The sequence below is a fragment of the Acanthochromis polyacanthus genome, chromosome 22, assembly GCF_021347895.1.
Source record: "Acanthochromis polyacanthus isolate Apoly-LR-REF ecotype Palm Island chromosome 22, KAUST_Apoly_ChrSc, whole genome shotgun sequence".
In the NCBI taxonomy this organism is placed as follows: domain Eukaryota; kingdom Metazoa; phylum Chordata; class Actinopteri; family Pomacentridae; genus Acanthochromis; species Acanthochromis polyacanthus.
In genome coordinates, this window is record NC_067134.1 from 11075074 (window position 1) to 11090405 (window position 15332).

Consider the following 15332-nt stretch of genomic DNA (forward strand, 5'->3'; position numbering starts at 1 on the left):
ATCATTTAATCCATCATTTTTTACATGCAACACTTTTAGCTAAGAATAAAATCTATTACTTGTAGCTAATAATTGAATCTGCTGCTTTAAGGTGATAATTTACAAGTAGTAGCAGAGAATTTGAGTCATTGCTGCTTCCAAACGAGTTCAGATACTTTGAGGTATAACCACTTAATCCATTGCTGATTATTTATTTCATTTATATCGCAGAGTTCAGACAAAGTGTGTCCTTCATTTTCACTGTATCTGATGTTTTTGAGTTGTTAAAATGAGTTTCCACGGTTAGCGTGCTGTGTGTGCTGCAGCTAAGAGTTTTTAAATTGAATTTCAGTAGCCTGAGGACATTTTAGTGCTGAAACCTTTGACCTTTCTTCTGGATCTTAAGCTGTAAATCTCACAGCGAAACATGCTGTGATTTGAGTAAATAAACCAAATGCATCAGACAGATTCAGCAGGAATGCTTTCACATCGACTCTCCGACTTTTGAGGTCAAAGTGCCCAGAAAACAGACCTGAAATCATCATTTTTAAGACGTACAGAGTGAAAACACGAGCCGGGTCGTACAGCGAGACATGTTTGGTTTGTCTTCAAGGGGTTTTCTTATCTTCAGGAATCCCACCTGGTGCAAAGAAACTCAATCCTGTGAGAAAAAAGTTCAACCTGGAAGGAAAGCTGAGTAAATAAACCTAGGGGAAATCAAACAGGGACGGGTGGGCGCTAACTCTGCTGTTTCTGCAGGACTTTCCCACAGTAACATCTGATTTTAGTGATCTTCTGCTCAGTCAGGTACAAAAACACCTCTGAAACTCTTTAATAATCCGTGTTAAATGCAAAATTTCAAGAACTGATCCATTTTGCAGGGAATAAATGGCAAAATAATGCTTCGAATACATGGCTGAGTTGGATCTCAGCCAAAATAATCAGTTTTTTTGTGTAATAAATGTGATTCTTTTTATATAAGAGCTCATCAGGGCAGTAGAGTAAAGAGGGATGTAGGTGAAAAGACATTCATTTTCAGGGAGGTCATGCATGAAAAGGGAGAAATCAAGAAGACAAGCAGTGACGTATGTTTAAGTCAGCTTTCACGGCCTGCTGGTCATCATTTAAGGACTCCTTTTCAAAATAGACTCAAAAAGAAATGGATAATTGAGCAAAAGTGCATTAAAAAGACCAAAAATGAGCTTTTGGACCTTTTAATACACATTCATGTTGTTGCTTCACCCAGAAACCTTTCCACATTTTAACTCCTCTGCAGCTGTTTCCTTTAGCTTTGCCTTTAGCGCCCTCTTGTGGCTCTTTTCCAAACAATGACCACCATTGTTGTTGTTGCCCTCTGAGGGAAATGATCAGATTACAGCGACAGATACGGCCTTCAGATGATGATAAATGTGGGCAAAGGTGCTGCTAAAATCCACATTTTTATATTTATGATGATTGTCTGTTCAAACTCACATTCTCTGTTGCGATAAGAAGCATCAAACTCTGAATTCTTAACCGCAAATTAAGATGAATGTTGGCTTTGTGAGCAAATTAAACACAGTAATTAAACTGCAAACAGAACTGACTGATTTATTTTATGATGCATCAGGTGGTTTTGTTCATCACAAAAACCTGAACTCTGCCACAGTGTGATCAGAGTTCAGGGTAAATATTAACTACAAATTTGAAATACAGCTGATTATACAGCAGCATGCAGAATGTGTACATTAAACTGAATGCACTTCTTGTACTTCATCTTTGGATGTGTCTAAGTCCATAAACTGTGTAAACTCACAAGGCTGACGCTGCTCAGTGGTCTTTCAGTCGCTACTTCCTCGCAATTTCTTACGTTTGAATTCCTCAGGTCAAATAAGGTTGCTGGTGGGAGGTAACTGCAGCAAATTAGAGTCAAGCAGCAGAGTCAGACAGGAAGACCAGCGGTACCGTATTTCAAATTAAAACACCATAGTTTGGCCCTAAAAATTAGTACATAAGTATCTTGATTTATTGTTTTCTTCATGAAAAGATTTGATTGAAACAAGTTTAAATATTATGCTTAAGATCCTACAGTATTATTTATTGTATAAATTCATCAGACAAATTTAAAAGTCAACTTTAAGATGCTACAATTTTATTTAATATACAATAAATCTAAATATACATAACTCATTTACACGTTGCTGTAAATAAGCATTTATTACACAACTTTACCCAAATTAAATGCTGCGATTAAAACCCTATAATGTTATTTATTATACAGATTGATCAAACTAATTTACATATTAATGTAAATACCCTACAATATTATTTATTCTGCAAATTATCTAAATTAAATATTAATGTTAACATGCCTCAATGCTACTTCTTACACACATTTAGTAAATTAATTTGTTTATTTGCATTAAGTAATGACAATTTTGTTTGTTATGCAAATTTACCTACATTAAATATTAAAATTGAGAGATTAAAATATTATTTATTGCACAGATTTCCCCCACTAATATATATAATAATAAATCTTAAGGACAAGATCCTGCAATCTAATTGATTCTGCAAATTTTTCAGAAAAAATTGTGGTTAAGATGCGACAATTTTATTAAATTATTCAATTAATTTACACGTTGTTGCTGGTAATCATTTATGATATAACTTTATGCAAACTAAATATTAAGATTCAAACCCTACACTGTTTTTTATTATAAAAAATTATTTTACTAATTCCTATAGTAGGATAAATAATTATTTGTTGCACAAGTTTATCAAAAGTAATAATTAAAAAAAACATGTTTAATTATTATTATTTAATTGAACCTGACTAATGTACAATAAATGCATTTCACGAATTTAGCTAAATGAATTAAATATTATGGTTTAGACCTGACAGTATTATTTAGCATGAGAACTATTGCACCTCCCTGCAGAAAGAGACGCAGGAGCGGAAGTTGTATTTCCTCTGATACTTTTATTTTGACAGTCTCTCCTGGCAGCACTGCTATATACTCACACAGCCTTCACTTCTGTGTTGACAACTTGCACTTGAAAGATGTCTGCAGGCAAACAGGGAGACAGCTTGTGCTTCTTTATCAACGGGAAAAAGGTAAAACAAAAAACAAAAAAACGCTGAAGTTCTCAAAAGAGCAGTTTTTGCGAAATTTACCTCGGTTTAGCTGCTAGCTGCAAGGTTGTTAAAGCTACATTTTGCAGGCAGTGTCAGTTTTCAGGATCCTGGTGACGGTTTTCTTCACGGTACCAATGATAAAAGTTCTTATTTGGCTCCAAACAGAAGTAAGCGTCGATTTAGCGAATTAAAAATGAGTTGAATTTATCAGAAAGTGGCGGTAAGTGAAAGCAGCCCGGTGTTACGGTGAATTCTGTGACCTGTCGGATTCAGTGACAGCTCTGATTGGCTGCTTGACCAGAGACTCTTAAGTCACCGTAAGAGTGAAGTTTGAAGGGTGATTGTGTTACAGCTGGAAAAAGAACAACCTTTAACACTTTTACTTTCAATGAGATGGATCACAAAGACAGTTTCTGTATTTTAAACCTTAAAACTACAATAACAGCCAGTAATGTCATGAACAGGTCACCGAGTTATGAAAATTAATTATGTTTTTTTTTAATTTTATTTTATTGTCACTTTTTTCAAAGCTTAAACCAAGCAACCAATCTGCACTGTCATAAATTTAGTATTCCGATATATATTGTTTATACTAACTATGTACTACTATACAATATATAACATGTACTACATTCTGTATCAAGCTAAACCTGCATAATTTAGAATTTTTAGGTCATAAACTTATTAAATCACATGAAACGTGGCTTTTACTGAAAACATTTGATGGATACAGAAAGTTTGAACTAATATGCATCCAATTCACACAGTCTAAAAAAAAACACTAAACCAAGCAACCAATCAGCACTACAACAAATCTCATATATGGCTCCATATTCTCTATAAACAGTTCATACTTTTATATAAAAAAATCATTCCATGTCAAGTTAAAACTTCATATTATTACATTTTTAGGTGATAAAATTACTTTATCGTATGATCTTTGGTAGAAAATCACAAAAATGGCTTTTTATTGTAAAATTCAACAGACGCAGAGAGTTTGAGCCGATATGGAGCCAGTTTTTAAGTATTTTTTAAGCTCTAAATCTACAGTAGCAGCTGATCACAAGTCGCTGTGACAGGACTGTTGGTTATTATTTTTCGGGGTTTGCTAATTTACCAGCACTTTGTCCGATCCTGGAAAAATGAGCAACTAAACAGAGCGACCTGTGAGTAAATATTACATATTAAAGTGTTTTTAGGTTGTAAACTTACTCTGTTAGCTGTGTTTTTTACTAAGCAGTAAAAGAAAGCGGCTTTTGTTTGATAAAATATGTGGAAATGAAAGATTTTAAACCAATATGAAACCAGTGTGATGCATTGCAGAGAAAGTTTTATGTATTTTTAAAATCCTAAATCTACAAAAACAGCTGGAAATGTTGAACATAGGTCAATTTGTGATAATATTTTGAAATTAAAATAAGCTAAGCTTTGAATTTTGAACTAGTATGGATCCAGTTTGCAGTCAGATCACACAGTTTTATGCATTTTTTAAATAGATGTGACACAATGTTGAAGACAAGATGCTATGAAATGAAGCCATTATTTATAATCAGAAGATTTTTGAAGATTTTTGCTTGTTTACTAGCACTTTAAAATAACCTGGAAATACAAAAAATGTCATTAACAAAGCAGCAAATCAAGCGAATAATAAACAGATGAATAAATAAAATATCTATTATGAAAATAAAGTTAAAATGATAAAATAAAATGACAAAAAATAAGTAGTACACTGTAAAATAAATAAACAAAAATATGAAAATATTAGTAAAAAAATATATTCTTAAATAGAGATAAAAATAGAAGTAAAAAATATAACAACAGAATAAAATTATGATAAACTGAAGTAACAAACTTAATATTAAATATAATAAAATATGTAAATTTGTTAAGAAAAAATCTGTTATTAAAATAGAGATTGATGGATAGAAAGTAAAAAATGTGAAAAATGACAAAACATTAAGTAAACAAAAATATGTAAATATGTCAAATAGGTACCTGTCACTAAAATAGAGACAGAGATTGAGGTACAAAAAAATAAATAAAAAATAAAAATTGTATATATAAAACAAGAAGAAATGATAAAAAACAAAGAAATAAACTGTAAAATAAACAAATTAAAATACAGTTTCTATCTTCTTTGGGCAAAAAAACACAGCAAGAACAAAATGTCAACACAGTGGATCCTGCAAATGTGAAAAACCGACTTTGTGCACGTTTTACTTGATCAGAATCACAAAAAAAGGCCTTGTTTTCTGTGAGAGCCTCAGTGTGGATGCTACCAACTAATTCTTCATCCCCTCAGGTGACGGAGGACGATGCGGATCCTGAGACGATGCTGCTGTCCTTCCTCAGGGACAAACGTATCCTTTTAGACACTCCTCCTCCATCGCCGTTTAACACTTTGATCCTGTTATTTACTGCAAATGAGAGCAGAGTTTGCCGCGTCCTTGACGTTTTCCTCAGTGAGGCTGACTGGAACTAAGTCCGGATGTGGCGGTGGAGGATGCGGAGCGTGCACGGTGATGGTGTCGCGCTACCAACCTGCAACCAAAACCTTCACGTATCCTTTAAGCCCGGAGCTGCTGGAAACGAACGCTGCTGCACTGAAAAAGCCGCTACATAAGAGCTCATTCCACTTTATTTACAGACAGCTTGTGATTCGTGCAGCTTATTTTTAATCATTTGTCATCATACTTTTGCTTTAAACACACCGTGGTTCCACAAATGCAAAACTTAATAAGCAATTTCACATTTTTTAGATTTTCCGGACACAGGAGGGAGTTAGAATTTCCGTTCGTGGCAGCAAACCAACACAACATCTGTTTTATTCCGTCTCTCTATTGGCCTCTGAACAGCCCCCAAACTGAAAAATTTGATTTCACACACGGATTTGAAGCCGTGGAGCACAAACGGAGAATTGTTTTCAGCTGTTCCACGTCTCCAGCTGCCGTTTGAGCCGCTAACAACAGACATGTTGCTTTTTCTGCTTAGATCTTTACATGTAGAGCAAAAACAATCACTAGCTCTGGTTTTGTTTTACATTCGTGTCATACAGGGCATTAATTCAACTAAACATCTGCAATTTCCTGCAAAAAATATTTTACACAATAAAATATTCACACAATAATGTAAAAAAATTATATATAAATGATAAAAAGGAAATAATAAATTGTGCAATGATTGGACAGAAATATCTAAATAGGTGAATAAATAAAATGTCTATTAATAAAATACAGACAGAAATAGAAAAGTTTAAGTAAAAAAAATATAAAAACAGGAAGAAATTACACAAATTAAAATATGTTAATAAATAAAATATCTATTCATAAAATAGACATCAAAATAAAAATATATATGAGAATAAAATGATAAAAATGAAATTACATTAAATAGACAAAATATTTAAATATGATTGAAAAATCTATTCTTGAAATAGATAAAAATTCAAGTCAAAAAATACAAAACAATAAGAAATGATAAAATGAAGTAATTTACTGCATATTAGATAAACAAAAAAAATGTAAATATGTTAAATATCTGTTATTGAAAATAGACATTGAGAGAGATAGAAATAAAAAAAACATTAATGCTAAAAATGAAGTTATCAAGTGTACATTAAATAAACAACAGTATGTGAATAAATAAAATATCTGTTTTTACAATAGACTTAGAAATAGAAATAAAAAACATCATAAGAAATAAAAGGGAAGAGATAAATTGCATTAACTAAGTGAGTAAATAAAGTGAAGATAGATAGAAATAGAAATAAAACAAAATTAATAAGAAGAATGATAAAAATGAAATAGTAAACTACATTAAATAGACAAAAATATGAAAATAAGTGAATAAATAAAATGTTTTTTCTTAAAAAAGATAGAAATGAGAAAAACAAAAAGGAAGTAATAAACTCTGCATTAAATACACTAAAATATGTAAATAATGAATAAATAAAATAAAATAGAGATAGAAATAGATGTAAAAACAACATAGAAGTAAAAATGAGGAGATAAACTACATTAAATAGAATAATAAATATATACATAAAAATAATATGTGAATAAATAAAATGTCTGTTTTTAAAATAGAGATAGAAATAGTATTTAAAAAATTCTAAAAACATGACAGAAATGATGTAGCACACTACATGAAATAGGCTAAAATATGTAAACAGTGAATGAATAAAATGTCAGTTCTTAAAACAGAAAGAAGTAAAAGAAAATAAATTATTAAAACAAAGTAATAAACAGTGCATTAAATAGACTAAAATGTAAATAGATGAATAGATAGAGAAGTCAATAAATAAAATTAATATTAAAATCAAAAGCCTGACTAAACGGGTCTGAAAGCTTTAACCCTCCTGTCGTCCTGCGGGTCAGATTCACCCATTTTAAAGTTTTAAAAATGTGGAAAAAATATATATATTTTCACAGTGAAAACTTCCACATTTTCCAATTTTTTATGGAAATTTTTGAGCATTTTTTTTGTGGAAAAAAACAAATAAAAAATGTTGAAGAACATTCAGGAAAAAAAATCAACCAAAATCCAGTGAATTTCGCTGTCAAATTTGGGGATTTTTATTTTAAAAGTAAAACTTTTGAGGGAAACTTTTCAGGAATTTTCTTCCTGAAAATTTTGCAAATTTTTATAAATTTGGGGAAATTTTTTTCTGAATTTTTGGACTTTTTTTCAGACAGGGCAACAACATTTTTTTGGTAAGGACAACACGAGGGTTAAGACACCAGGAGCAGAAGACCTGAAGTTTCTAGAGGTTCAAAGAATGATTTGATTCCCAGATCTTTACATCAGTCGCACATTTAAATGCTCGTGCTTTCCCTTGACCGTCGTTCAGCCACTACTCGGCCAACGCCTGCCTGCTGCCGCTCTGCCAGCTGCATGGAGCCGCCGTCACCACGGTGGAGGGCATCGGCAGCTCCAAGACCAGGATCCACCCGGTCCAGGTCTGAGAACAAACGCAGCTGGAACTCAGTCAACTCTGGCACTATTTATTTAAGAGCCTATCAATGTGGTCTTTTATCAAACGCACAAACGTTTTGTTGACACTGCAGGTCTGTTTTTACCGACCTTTATAAATGTGCTTTCACCCTCCTGACATCTACAACCTGCAGAAAAAACACAAACCAGACTCCTTTCTAGTTTTAGTTGTTTTTAAAACTTAAATTCTCCATTTAGTGTTTTTTAAATTATCTTACCAACTTTTAGTTCTTGTTAGAAACGGAAGTAGAAGTTAAAAAAACATAATAAGAAATAAAAATGAAATAATAAACTGACCGACGGATAGAAATAGAAGTAAAATTAAAAACTGTCTTCAGTTTATTACTGCTATTTTAACAATACATGTTATTTACTCACCTATTTAAATATTTTTGTTTATTTTGTATGCAGTTTATTGCTTCATTTGTATTTCTTGTGTTTTTTTCTATAAAAAACAAAAATAATAAAAGGTAAAAATTAAAAGGAAACGACACTAAATGGAGAAAACAGACGTAAATATTATAAGATGAAATAATAATAATAATAATAATAATAATAATAACTTTATTTATAAAGCGCTTTCCGTCAAAGTGCTGTACACGGAAATAAAAACAGACAAAAATAAAAACAGAACAATAATAAATGAAAAGCCTTGCCTTTTATTACATCTGTTAATGTTAACAGACGTTTTTATTTGGTTGCTTACATCTTAAATCTATTATAAATTTGGCCTCCATAGCTCAGAGTTTAAATGAGCATTGACTGGATGAAAGTTTAAATGGAACATTTTTGACTTCTATGGAGTTCTACATGATTAAATCTGTTTAAGTTTAGCTTCCAGTTATACAGTGAACATTTAACTCAGCTTTTCTGGACCAGTTGCTAATTATTTATAGACTGTGCCATTTTTTCTCCTTTTTTGGGCCTTTTTATGAAGTCTCTTTTTTTTAAATTTGACAATTCTTCCAATAACAGCATTTCCCCAGTAGCTTAAATCATAGAAGTCGAGTTCCTGCACTTCTGAAATGAAGAAAAACACCATTTAAAGTCCTTCTTTATGGTTAAAGAGAAGAAATCTACTATAATTTCTACTCTCTTTGTCTGCTCAGTCTCAGTTCTACCTCCTATTTTCACTACTTGTGCCAAAAAATACTAATTTTACGTACTTGTGTATCAAAATCACAGCAGTTCCTTTTCCCGTATCGTGTTCACATGAATTTCTGCTGATTCATTCTGCGCTCAGATCAGTGTATAAACAGCAATAATCTGATAAAACCATGAGGTCAAGGACCCAAACTGCTGCCAAAAACAAACCCTTTGCCCTGAAGTTATCTGTGGCGAAAAACTTACCTCACTGGTTTGCAAACAAAATGTTTTCATTGTGCAGACTGTGTCACTGTGAATTTCAGAGCAATGGATGCTTAATTTATTCATGTCCGTGAAGATGTGTGGCACTTTATTTCACATTTTTCTTTAAAAAGTGGCGAAAACCCGAAGATAAACGGTTCTTGACATTTCCTGGTCGCCACATTTCTTGTTATTTGTTTGTTTAAAGGATATTTTAATTAATTTCAGGCCAAAAGTAGCTCCAAAAAGCTTCTAATTTCCTGTACTTGTAGTTTGTAAATTGATAATTAAAGTGTTGATTGATGAACTTTTCGTTGGACAGGTAAACAAACTGTAGACACCAGTGTCCAGAATGGGGAAAGTCCATTCTTATTGTGGTTCTGTGGTTGTTGCAAACTTGAAAGTGTGAACTAAAACTGGTTAGCAAATGAGAAAGTTTGCTTCTGACATCCCTACCTGAGTTAGCCTCCAAGCTCGATCAACGCTTTTAACCAGAGCAGTGAAATTGACCATTTTTTACAGTATTTTGAGGCAAAAAAACATGCAAACTTGTGAGACTTCGATTAATTTACTAAAAAGAAGCACAACATGGGACCTTTTAGTGGAAATAACGAGCACAAATAAAACCTGATTAGCTCTGGAAGCTAGCTGGAAACTCTGCTGCTGTGCTTTCAGGAGCGAATCGCGAAGGCTCACGGATCGCAGTGTGGCTTCTGCACTCCAGGGATGGTGATGTCCACGTACGCTCTGCTGAGGAACAAACCTCAACCGACCATGGAGGACATCACACAGGCTCTGGCTGGTTGGTTTGCTCGAATTTCCTGACGTTGGGATGTTTTCTGTTAGCGCCGATCAGCCAGCACATTAAAACCACCTGTCTAGTGTCGTGTCCGTCCACAGTTAAGATGCAAAAACAGCTCATGAAGAAAAGTTTACATGTAATTGTGAAGATCACGTGTCTAATGGTAGTCTTGAGTTCTTAACTTTCTGTGGTGGAATCTTTAATTTTGGTTCTTTCCCAGATTTATTTGACATCGTCTGACAATAAGACGAAATCTTGCAGGTCCAAAATATACATACAGCAACTTGAATTATCAGTTTTATTGACATCGTTGTGTTTATCAAATGTTCTCAGTTGGCGTAGAGGCTTACCACCTGCTGAGTGATTACAATTGACTGCAGCTGTTGACTGTGTTTCAAAGATTCCATTGTACGGACGGAGCTAAAGACTGTTGTGACGGAGAAAAAACTCAACATGAAGGAGTTCTTTGTCCACACCTTTGTCTACTAGCTGTATCTTTTCCTCTGTCTGTGATGTTTTTGGACCAGTGCTGGGGCTGTTTTCTTGTTCTTTCTTCTATTGAAAGTGTATTTTGAAGTAGTAATCCTGCTGATAATCCTCGTTTTTTTCTACATACCCCAAAGAACTGCAAACCTAGCCTTAAGCATGGTGGTGGCAGCATCATGCTCAGGGGCTGTTGAGTTGAAAATAGAGCAGGGACATATAAGGAGCTCTTTGTATATTTTTTACCCAGAAAAATGATAATAAATCCCTTAAAAAATCAAAATGCAAGAATCAGATTGGAATATGTGGAATTTCAAGGCTAAGTGGACACTTTGGTCATGCTCCTCCAGTCGCTCCTGAGTAGTTTATGGGTTGCGGTTGGGTATATTTTCCTGTATATATGCAAAGGTGGGTGGTACATGCCAAAATAACATCCATATGGATACCAGGACTGAACGTTTCCCGGCAGAATATTGCGTTATAACAGATAATCAGTGTAGAACACATCGCAAGTCAACGGTTTTATTGTTGTGGTTGATCGTTTCTGTAAAAATGAGAAACTGAAATGTGAGAAGATTCTCTGGGAAATTGCTGCTTCTGACTTTATGTCACTTTAAATGACTTATTTTGTCTTTGCAGATGAGTAGAATGGAAATTATTAAACATTTTATGCCATAATGTCAGTAAAAAAAGAAAAACTGAATATATTTTTACACAACTGATTTAAGTTACATGTGGCAGCTGTCTTAATGTAAAGCAGATCTCAGCTACATGTTCAGACTTAGCCTACATTTCAGACTTAGAAACTTTATTTAGTCAAGCTAAATTGCCTCGATTACATTTTTTAAAACCCCAAAATTAAGCAGAAGGAAGCGTTTTTCAGCCCAGATGGAAAAAGAACAACATCTGCTGCTTCTCTTATTAATAAATATTGTAATTTCTTGATCATCTCTGCTCAAAATCTCCCTGGAATGTTTTGAAAAGTGAGCCCATGTCTGCAGATTGTCCTCAGTGTTTGTTGTTGTCGTTTTTCCAGGTAATCTGTGTCGTTGCACCGGATATCGGCCGATTGTTGACGGCTGCAGGACCTTCTGTCAGGTCCGTAACTCTGGATTAATCAGTGACTGGAGCTTTGATTTCAGACCTGAAACACTCAAACACTTTTGAATTAATACCACCAGGAAGCCAACTGCTGCCAGGCTAATGGAGACGGAAACTGTTGCCGCAACGGAGACGGAAACCCCGATACACCTGAGGAGGTGAGCTCAACTTTGTTCTTTCTTTCTGCCTTATTCGTCTCATTTTCTGATATTTCTGCCCTTTTTTTCCTTTTGCTCCTCGCACAGAACTCATCAGCTTCTAATTTCAGCTCTTTGTTTTCCCAAACTGTGCTTTTTCTCCTCTTCTACTCCTCTTCTTTGCCGTTTTCGTCATTTAACTTCCTTATTTCTTACTGTTAACACATAATTCCTTCTGTGTCAGCTCGCCTCTGGCCTCCCAGTTCATGCCATTGGTTTTCTTGTAAAATATATGCAAAAAAACTTCCACCTAAACCTTTGAATCTTGCAAAATCCCACAGCTCTCCTCCAAATACTTTTTTTGAGTTCTGAATTTTTAAAAACACTGTTAAATTTGATAACTTCAGCGACTCTTTCAACGCTTCCAGTTGATTATTTTTCATCGGATTTGACAGATTTTTTTCTTTTTTTTTACTGAACTTCACAGAAACATCAAGAAAAAGTTTTAATCATGTCAGTAGTTTATGCTGATGTATTTGTTTTTTACAGGAATTAAAATAATAAAACTAAAACAAATCTGCTAATATTCGCTCAATTCCAATCAAATTTGTGTTTTGTCATTTCTAAATGTCATTTGGTCCTAAAATGAACTTTCTGCTGGAAAATCCTCTTTTCGGTATTGTTTTAATTTCTTTGAAACTTTTTGAAGGAAAGTCTTCATATCAGTTGAAAACATATTCAAAAATTACAAATGTTATACTACACCTTCATTAATTTAGGACATTTTTTATAGTTTTCAGTGGCTTTAATAGCACATTCGGTGGCTTTAATTGCCAGGTAAATAATATTGGCTTTTCCTGGTCTGCAGGAAAAGCCACAGCTGTTTGACAAAGAAGACTTTCTGCCGTTGGACCCGACGCAGGAGCTCATCTTCCCTCCAGAACTGATCGTAAGTCGTCAGAATCGGCACACAGGCTCATTCCAGTTGTACTAAATGTTTAAAAAAAATCACCCTTTTTTTTCTCCACAGCTGATGGCGGAGACCGCAAACCCAGAAACGCTCACCTTCTACGGGGAGAGGACGACCTGGGTGTCCCCCACCTCTCTGGAGGAGCTGGTCCAGCTGAAGGCCAAACACCCCAAAGCTCCGCTGGTGATGGGCAACACCAACATAGGTCAGCAGTAGAATCTGGTTTCAAGAGATATTCAAAGACATTATCAACTTGCAGCTCAGGATTTATGCTGTGGCAAAGGTAAACCAAGAAAAACATGAGGATTTGGAAGGATCTTTAGAAGATTTCCGTCATCGTTTTAATGCCAGCTTCATGTCTGAATAAGCACTTTGGTGGCTTTTTTGTAAAAAATTGGAACGGCAAACGTACAAGGTCTGACAGAGTTTCACAACAAATCTGAACTGCTCATCATCGCGATAATGGATAGAAACACACATGTGATGCACATTAAGTTGTGTGATAAAGCACCAATATTGTTCCCAAAGCATCACAAAGGCACTAAAATCCAAACTACAAACTGAAATGTGCATAAAAATCAAACTTTAGTGCAACGAAGACGGAGTTCGTAACAGGTCAGATTACTGCGATTCAGCAGAAATGCATATAATCCAGGTTTTGACTAACAGGAGCAGTTTAATTTGTAAAGACCACGTGTCTAATAACAGTCTTGAGTTTTTAACTTTCTGTGGTGGAATCTTTAATTTTGGTTCCTTCCCAGATTTATTTTACACCGTCTGGAGATGGGACAAAATCTGCCAGGTCAAAAATATACATCCAGCAACTTGATTTATCAGTTTTGTTGATGTAGGTGTGTTGAGCAAATGTGAATAAGGCTACGTTTATACGAGGACCATCTTAACAGAAAACGCAAAAGTGGTGTCTTGTCTTCACTTTTTATTTCACGTTTAGACGAGCGGTTTTGAATCAAATTTGTGTATATACGGTGACTTTATAGTGTGTGGAATTCGATTGGATATGCATGCCAGGCAGCTAGGTGGCGCTCTGATAAAACTCCGCCATGTCTACGCACGTCCGTACTATCTCCCTTTTCGGATCTCCGCCGCGGTAAACGTAATCTGTACAGATTCTGCACGTTTGTTGGTACGACTCCTGTAGTGTACATAGAGCTGCCAGAGTTGCTTGAAGGTACGAAGGGTGGAAATAATCACACATCTTTGTTTACTTCCTTGTACCGGCCGGCAAACCAAAGCACGTATGTGACGTAATCGCGTACGCGACGTGGTCAGATCTTGGCAAAGTTTTTTTTTTTTCCGGCAGAGTTTTGCGTTTTGCTGTTTAGATGGAAACGTAACGGCGGAGCGTTTTCAACTTTTCCACTCTGGAGGCCAGTTTCAAATTTTTGCGTTTTCAAGCCCCCAAAACGCCATCCTCGTATAAACGATAGGGTGTTTTGCTGAAATATTTTGACGTTTTTACCTGCAAGCGTCCTCGTGTAAACAGGGCCTAAGTCTGGTAGCTTCAGACAGAAGTTTGCTGCTGATCACGTTGACAACAAAACGCCTTCTTGTGGACATTTCTGTGTTCAAATGAAACAAAAAAAGATACCTATTTGGCCACAATGAGCAGATATATGTTTGGAGGAGAGAAATGAGGCCTTTAACCCCAAGAGCCAAACCTGCCATGAAGCATGGTGGTGGCAGTATCATGCTCTGGGATTGCTGAGTTTAAACAAAAAGAGACATTTAAACAGCTATTAGCATCTCTGTATGTGTAGTTTTGACCCAACAGACTTTATCAAATCCAGAAAATTGAAAAATTAATGTGTTTCAAAGATTCCATGATAGAAAATTCAGAGTTGAAGGATTCACTGGAAACTAAAGACTGCCATGATATACAGGGATGGGATCAACAAGTTCTGATTCCAGCGGAAAGTTGTTGACGGGGCGGGGGGGTGGCGGCCGCGGCGGCGCAGCGACTTCCAATCGCTGGGCCGTTTACAATCGAACGACAGCTTGTTAACGTCGTTAACAAGCTATTGTTAACGTCGTTATCATCTCGCGGGAGTATCAGCGACAATGAAGTGTTCAAACTTGAAATGAAATACGCGGAAGCATCCGTGGAAATCCGCGGATCCTTGAAATGAAATCCGCGGAAAATTCCCATCCCTGGATATATGATGCATGTTGTCTTATTGTTCTTTAGCCTATTCAAAGTGTATTTTGAAGTAGCTATCTTGCTGATAATCCTCACTTTTATACCAAACCTACTGTTAAGCATGGTGGTGGCAGCATCATGCTTAGGTGCTGTTGAGTTGAAAAAAGAAAAGGGGCATTTACACAACTATTAGCACGTGTATTTTTGGCTCAGAAAATGTAAAATAAATCTACAAAAGAATCAAA

The 15332-nt window shown here is 35.0% G+C and overlaps 1 protein-coding gene across 1 annotated transcript in view; it reads left to right on the top strand.

Moving 5' to 3' along the window:
• Window positions 1-2957: 2957 nt before the first annotated feature.
• aox6 (aldehyde oxidase 6) overlaps window positions 2958-15332 on the top strand; it is a 37385-nt gene continuing 25010 nt past the window's right edge. The window contains exons 1-9 of the mRNA XM_022210424.2: window positions 2958-3076; window positions 5400-5457; window positions 5561-5657; window positions 7947-8055; window positions 10112-10238; window positions 11758-11819; window positions 11903-11980; window positions 12828-12908; window positions 12990-13134. Coding sequence (XP_022066116.2) covers window positions 3023-3076; window positions 5400-5457; window positions 5561-5657; window positions 7947-8055; window positions 10112-10238; window positions 11758-11819; window positions 11903-11980; window positions 12828-12908; window positions 12990-13134 — 811 coding nt within the window. The 5' untranslated portion in view covers window positions 2958-3022. The remainder of the gene's footprint in view (window positions 3077-5399; window positions 5458-5560; window positions 5658-7946; window positions 8056-10111; window positions 10239-11757; window positions 11820-11902; window positions 11981-12827; window positions 12909-12989; window positions 13135-15332) is intronic.